Source organism: Dipteris shenzhenensis, chromosome 10, assembly GCF_047967505.1.
Source record: "Dipteris shenzhenensis isolate YYH24624 ecotype China chromosome 10, Dip_SZ_1.0, whole genome shotgun sequence".
NCBI classification, from domain to species: domain Eukaryota; kingdom Viridiplantae; phylum Streptophyta; class Polypodiopsida; order Gleicheniales; family Dipteridaceae; genus Dipteris; species Dipteris shenzhenensis.
In genome coordinates, this window is record NC_141605.1 from 43,699,154 (window position 1) to 43,706,475 (window position 7,322).

The following is a 7,322-nucleotide window of genomic DNA, read 5'->3' on the forward strand; positions in this document are numbered from 1 at the left end:
TCATGCGTCAAGGGCTTGGGGGTGGGTTGAAAACAATAATTGACATCCAGCCGTGAGAATGAATCTTTTGTTGCCATCTGAGTAGATTTATGTTTAGGGATGTTTTATATCGAAGCTTTACTTATATAACTTGGCGAAAGTTTATCAAGCTAGTCTTTTTAGTTTCACAATATTTGTATAACATATTACAATTTGATATACTTTCTTTTGAATTTTAAAGAAAAAGTTGTAAATCCTGGCTAAACTTTAAATTTTTTCTCATAAAAGTTTCAAATCTTGGCAAAAATTTCAAACCTTTTTTTAAATTAGAGCATACGAACTTTAAATACCAATATAAAAGTTTCGCCTCTTAACAAAACTAATCCATGTTTATGTTCGTGGCCATCTTCCAAGGTGGATGGTGGTGATTGCTCGGCTAATGGAAGACTGAGATGACAAGCAATTCTAATTCTGCAGAAGAAAGATTGATGATTGGACGGTCAAGAATCGTTTTCAACTTCCCCTTCATGTTGAAGTATTGGGGAATGGGATGAGGGAGTTATTTTCGAAGAGGAAAGGGCCCTGAAAGTCGAGAGTGGCCGACGACCGTGAGCCACTTCAACCCGAAAAGGCCGCCCATTCCTGTATTAGCATGCCACGTGTATGAGTAGGATCAAACGGCACACATGGAACACCATGATTTGATCAAGTACACGTGCAGTGCCATTTTCGGACGGTTGGATCTGAGGCACATTCAACACGTCAACGCGGTGCATCTGAAAGAGGGAGGCAAGATTCCATTTCTGAATGTCACATGATGAGACAAAGGAGATTTTTAATCTGGGGGCCAAACCAAGCAAGCCAGAGGTGGTGAGGGTAAAGTTAGAAAGAATTGTTTCAATTCTTCTTCATTTCAATTTCTACTTGATTTTCTTCCTAATTCTTCATCTTCTTCGTTTTGGGCAACTTCTTCATCTTCTCCTTCATTTGCTTCTTCTTCTTCTTCTACCTCATCATCTGCTGGCTTCTGCACATTTTCTGTTTTTAATGGTGATCAAGGACAGGGGAAGCAAGACCTTGCTTGCTTGCTGCCCTTGCTCCATCCACAATGCTCCCTCCCTGTGACTTCGAGGTCCAGGTGAATGCTCAGCACACCTTCTACCTCTCCAAGGTCTCTTTTCTCCTCTCGCCTTTCCTTTTCATGTTTTGGATTGCTTTTTTGTCAACTATCGCACCGCAATATTGACGATTTGAAGCCCCATGATCCATGCAGTTGAACGGACTGCTGTTCGTTCTTTTTCTTGGTGCTTTAGGGCCTGATTTGTCGATGCGTGTTGGGCCGGCAGGGAACTGTGCTGCGCCGATGCGGACGCCTTGTGAAGGTTTACAATCGGGCGGTGTTGTTCGAGCGTGGAGGAGAATCGAATTTTCTGCGAATGATCCTCCACGACTTGCCTGGCGGTCCCCAGGCGTTCGAATTGCTCGCGCGTTTCTGCTACAATGGAGGGAAGCTGAGAATCAGCATCAGCAATGTCGCGATGTTGCGTTGCGTTGCCGATTACCTGGAAATGACAGAAGAGTATGGCGCAGGGAACTTGGCTAAGCGGACGGAGGGCTTCTTGTCCAAAATGGCGTTCTGGAGCTGGGAAGAGTGCCTGGTCGTCCTCAAGAGCTGTGAAACTTTGCTTCACTTGGCAGAGAAAACTCGAATCATACAGAGGTGTGTCGATTCGCTCGCGGTGAAAGCAAGCTCCTCCTGCGGCACGTCGAAGAATTCTAGCCCCGTTCACTGCAATTCGCCGGTCGGTTGGCATCCTCGCGGAAGAGGAAGCTCAGAGGAGCTCAATTCGAACGGCATGTTGTCGAGGAGAAACTGGTGGGGCGAGGATATGTCGTCTCTGTCGATGTATTTGATGGAGAGGATCGTCAAAGCGTTCGCAGCAAATCAGGTGGACAACAAGCAGCTTGCAAGGCTTCTCATCCGATACCTGGAAGGGTCGCTGCCATCTCTGAACTGTTTCGACGGGCCAGGGAAACCTGGCTCCGACGAGAGAATCCTTCACGAGTACACGCAGAATGTGCAGCGAGAAGTCATGGAGACGGTGGTGTCTTTGCTTCACAGCTTGGAATGGGCCTCTGTGCCGACCAAACCTCTCTTTGAGCTGCGGCGAGTTGCGATTGCCATGAACGCTAGCAAAAGTTGCAGGAAACAGCTCGAGGAGATGATGGCCTCGCAGTTGCATAAGGCTTCCTTGGACGACATCCTCATCCCTCGCTTGATCTTTCCGGGACGCAGCTCTTGCCGCTACAATGTTGATCTCGTTCTACGCCTAGTGAAGCGTTTTGTGCAAACCAGTCTTCAGAATCGCAATGGCGCCATGCGTCAGTATGTCGTTCATTCCGGTCCTCTTGTTCCTTTGAAGACAGTGGGAAAACTGATGGACATGTATCTAGCCGAAATCGCTACTGACCCCAATCTGAACGCCTCAAAGTTCGGAGAGTTGGCGGAAGCTCTACCTGATGAGGCCAGGGATTCCCATGATGGTCTCTACAGGGCGTTGGACATATACCTTGAGGTATACTCTGCACAGATGATTTTCGCAATTCATTATTCTTGGATGATTTTCGCAATTCATTATTCTCGGTTCATCCTGGGACGTTATCAACCAGGAGCTCTTTTCATCTGTGTGCGCGCATTCATGGTTTCTAGTTTTCCGGAAATTTTGCGGACGCAGGTCTTAGACCGACCTTGTTCTCGTTGCAGGCGCATCCAGGAACCCCAGAAGAAGGAGCCATGGAAATTTGCAGAGTAATCGATATAGAGAAGCTTTCCTTGGAAGCATGTAGGCATGTCCTTGACAATCCCAGGATCCCTGCCAGGTTAAGCCTCCAGGTCCTCGCGTCGCAACAGGCAAATCTAAGGGCTGCACTACAGTCAAGCTGGTCAAGGAGAGCAATCCCTGGACGAGATGATAACGGTCAACAAGTGGTGGTGTACTCCCCAGCTGGATCGGATTATGCATCTCTGGTGAAAGCTAATGAAGAATTGAAGTCACAGCTGCACAGTATGCAAGAACGAGTGGTGGAATTGGAGAGAGTATGCAGGGCTTTAAGGTCTCAGGTGTCGAAGCAAGTACGGATCAGTTGCTAAATTACAGAAAAACTGCACGATGTGATGGAAATCTTTACATTGAAGAATCGCAAACCTTTAGATTCAGGCAGGTTCCATGTAGCTAGCAAATGCTGTCTTTCTGGTCTTGAGAAGGTGACGCCAAGCTAAGAAGATTGAGCAAGTAATACGAAAGGGCGACCTTTTGATTTTGCCACGAGATTCTAAGCAAAATTTTGAAGAGTTGCGTGGATTCCAGGCCGCATACACAACGACATTTAGTGAAAATTGGCACGCAATTGTCAAGGCCGGGCAGTAGATTGTAAGTTCGTACCTTCAAAAATTGCTTTCTTCACAGAAATTGTGCTGTCTCTGTTCTTTTTGTTGAGCAATAAACTTAAGCACGGAGTCTCTGTTCTTTCTGTTGAGCAATACACTTAGGCACGGAGACTATGATTTATCTGGAAATTTTCAAGAACAGAATCATGGAAGCCTTTTGTTGCTGCAACCCAATTGTTCTTATGGAGTGCAATGAGAACGTGGCCTCTACCAGAAATTTGAAAAAGTTTGCTCAATCTATTATCTGAGAAACATCAGTCAAAGGTCCACAACAATATATCCAATTGAATTAGAAACATGCTTCCTTTGCCATTTGAGACTTTGAGAAACTTTTATATGGCTAAAACGCAAGGGATGCATCAGGTTACAATTTGTCACCTTTGCCAACCAGTCCTATGCCAATGAAAATTTGAGTTGCAGCAATTACACTTCTTGAAACTATGAGGCGATCTCCCCTATAGTACTCTATCAAGGGAGTGCTAATAAAGCAGCCGTGCTGAGACATTATATGATTGGAAATGTCAAATTAAATCTTGGATTATGCCTTCTTGCCTTTCTATAAAGAAGGTTACAGCATGAAGAAAAAGCATTCAATGTTTAATACAAATTTTTGTTGGTTAAAATATCCCATTGTGGACAAAGTGTAGAGATTAAACTCCTTTTTATAGAGAAGACAATTATTTGCCTAAGATTCATGAAAGGAAGAATGAACCTCTAACAAGAATTTTTGTTATAACTAAGGAGCACTCTTGATAAGTTAGAGTTGCTAAGATGATTGTCTCATATGTATGAATCTCTTATTTCAAGGAGTAGATATTGGGTTTTAATGTTTGGGAGCTTTGGAACTACCACATTTGGGGTAATTATCCCATATTCGGGCATTCTATAACATCCATATGCAAATCCAATTTAGATGAATTACCTAGTTGGCCACTAAAGTTGTTGCTAGAGCAATTGAGTGTGCAATCAAGAGATTTTGTGGTAATATTAATGCAATGATGTTTATGGGAATTTCATGGAGTACAAGACTCCATTATACGATCAAAATTGGGTCTGAAATTAATATGGACCTGGCCAAGGTTGAATTTAAATTTTGTAATTTACTGCTATAATGGCACCCAAGAGAGCAACACAAGTTACCTAAGGTAGGGCAAGGAGAGTGCCACTTTAAGATGTTGATCGAGAGGAAGTTAATTGATTTTATTAGGTAGGGTGGAATCGCCATTTTAGGTGTTGGTTCCATTACGAACATATTGCTAGGTTTTCCCATTGACATGATGAGGTGCTTATAGGAAAGTCTAGAAGTCCATATCTCCTTAGACAAGAAGCAAATCATCTTCAAAATTAAATAATTCAAGGAGATGTAACACAATAAGACCATTGGCCAACATTGTTCAACAATTTGGGGAAATGAATTTGCAGCTAGACAAGAGTGAAAAGCAATAGGAACATAAATTCAACAAATTGGGGAAATGAATTTGCAGCCAGACAAGCGTGAAAAGCAGTAGGAACATGAATTCAACAATTTCCAATTTCTCATCACAATTAAGAAGTGTTAAAATAGAAGTTAATGCTTTTGAATAAACAAGGACACCATTCTCTCAAACTATTACACTTGTTCCACTATATAGCATCTCTCATATGTTTGGAAAGAAATGAGAGAAGGAGAGAGCTTGAGAATGCCCAATGCATGCATGCCACACATCCTCAATATGAAAGAAAACTTGGTAGGCTCAAGGAGACACAGAGAGGTGGTCATGAATAAGAGTGATAAGCTAGAGGACTCCTCAATGCAGACAACATATGACGTGCTTGCGTCTCTCAGTGAGTGGGATCATGGGCATCAGGAACCCCATTCTATGCAGATATTTTGGCCAAACAACATTATAGCAAATTTTCCCCACCACCCGATGAAGATGTCGAAAAGATGCTCCACGCGCAAGTACTTCGTTGGGCTAAAGAGGTTGAGCACAAGCCCCAGATTGAGTTTTTTGAGTGACATGTGGGGCTCGCAAGTGGTGACATTAGGAAAAAAGGGAGCTCATTTTGGGGCCTTTTAGGGTTTGGGAAAAATGTCTCTCAACCAATGAGGAGAAGGCCAACATAACGTAAAAATTCCAACAAAAAAGGTAAAAATATGAAAAAAAATAGTACTTTATGTTGCTACAAGCATGTGGCATTAATGAGAAGACTTGTTTTTTATTCTTTTACGGTTTTCCTGTCCCTATCAAGAGATGTGGACCCAAAATCAAAATAAGGATCCATTTTGAAACCAATGAGAAGAAGGCCAACGTAACGTAAAAATTCCAACAAAAAAGGTAAAAATATGAAAAAAAATAGTACTTTATGTTGCTACAAGCATGTGGCATTAATGAGAAGACTTGTTTTTTATTCTTTTACGGTTTTCCTGTCCCTATCAAGAGATGTGGACCCAAAATCGAAATAAGGATCCATTTTGAAACCTTCCCGCGTGGTGACCTAAAACAACCATCCCATTTCTCTTGTTCTCAGGTGCCATTCTCTCTTCAACAAACATTCCTCTACTTTCGCCATGAGCCATTCCATTCTCTCTTCAACAAGCATTCCTCGTTGCATTACTGTTGTTGTGATGAGCTCTTAAACTTTCAAGACAATAAGCTCCTTTCACCTTTCATTCTCTTATTCTTAGTTTCGTTCAATTTTTTTTTTAAACGTCAATTATGCTGGGCAAAATACTTCAGAGTGATAAAGTATAATGTCTGACTATTTTGCTATGTTTTTCTTTGACTTCGTATGTATTAGAGTGAGGATTTTCGATGGCAACCAAAAACTATGGTCGTGCCACTAGGAAACGGTCTGTCACTCTACTTGGCGAAGATATGGATGTACAAAGTATCTCTTTGCCATGAAGATATGTGTAGAAGTTTTCAATACTGTGATCATGGATGGTAGCTGGAAAAGGATAGCAGTGGCAAAAGGAGCATGGGTGGTAATGCAACCCAATAAGAGGAGAAAGCAACAATCAACTAACACTTTTTTGGCTTCTTGGAAGGGCAGAGTGAAAGATTTCAGAGTCAAAAAAGAAGGCACAAAATGCATAATAGAGGTTTGCATACAACATGTATACATGCATCGAGAACTTGTATTGCAAAATTATCATGCTTTATCTTCCACACCATAGACCCAATTCTAAGTGTATTTGTATAATGAAATAGTTGAAACAAAAGAACTTTTGCTTTCTATGACAAATAGTATCTTTGTTTTGGTTCAGATATATATCCCTCATCAAACAATGTAACATCTATTTCAGGTACGTAACATTGGTACCCGTTTTAAGATTCCCTCAAAAATTCATTAAAATTATAACTTTTTTAGAAGAAAGGTATATTTTGCATAGTCAAAAACTAAAAACTTACAAGATTCATACATTTTTCAAACATCATGCTTATAAATAAAAAAGGGCCTCCACTATATCGCAAAATAACTTTCGATTTTTTATATTCTCAAAGTCTTAAAGATTTTACCTTCGTGTGCCCTTTGTATTTTTATTTAAAAATAACTTTTATTATCTTAACTTGTTGCACCTAATAGCATGTTCTACTCATTATTATTTAAAACAAGACTTTTCACCCACTTTTTAAATCACATATAAAAAGAATGGAGAACTTTTATTCAAGTAAGCCAAAAGCTCTAAATTATTTGAGAAAAAGGGTTAAAAAAATTTTAGATTCATATTTTAGTACTTTTGACATCACAAATGAGCTCGGAAGGCCCCAAAACCCTGAAAACGACTGCAAACACAGATACCTTCCGATGATTTTTTGAAAATTCCCAGAGGGCAAAGCATTCATCCACATGCTAGGTCGATGATATCATGCGTTTGACAAAAGACATAAAAACCATTATTTTTTGAAAA

At 41.0% G+C, this 7,322-nt stretch overlaps 1 protein-coding gene across 2 annotated transcripts; it reads left to right on the forward strand.

The window, feature by feature from the left end:
- The first annotated feature begins 1,022 nt into the window (after positions 1-1,022).
- On the forward strand, positions 1,023-3,399 carry LOC147897869 (putative BTB/POZ domain-containing protein At5g13600). 2 transcript variants are annotated; one of them, XM_087380723.1, is made up of 3 exons: positions 1,023-1,150; positions 1,326-2,555; positions 2,744-3,399. In XM_087380723.1, exons 1-3 carry the CDS (start codon positions 1,088-1,090, stop codon positions 3,128-3,130), a joined length of 1,680 nt encoding a protein of 559 aa, XP_087236849.1. In that variant the 5' UTR covers positions 1,023-1,087; the 3' UTR covers positions 3,131-3,399. The 2 variants fall into 2 exon arrangements, with proteins under 2 accessions (XP_087236849.1, XP_087236850.1); XM_087380724.1 differs by having other exon boundaries at positions 2,715-2,936.
- The last annotated feature ends 3,923 nt before the right edge of the window (positions 3,400-7,322 follow it).

Coding starts and splice junctions, on each gene's coding strand:
- LOC147897869 (XM_087380723.1), top strand. CDS start 1,088: ATGCTCCCTCCCTGTGACTTCGAGGTCCAGGTGAATGCTCAGCACACC. Junction 1,151..1,325: donor ACACCTTCTACCTCTCCAAG/GTCTCTTTTCTC, acceptor TTGGGCCGGCAG/GGAACTGTGCTGCGCCGATG. Junction 2,556..2,743: donor CGTTGGACATATACCTTGAG/GTATACTCTGCA, acceptor TTCTCGTTGCAG/GCGCATCCAGGAACCCCAGA.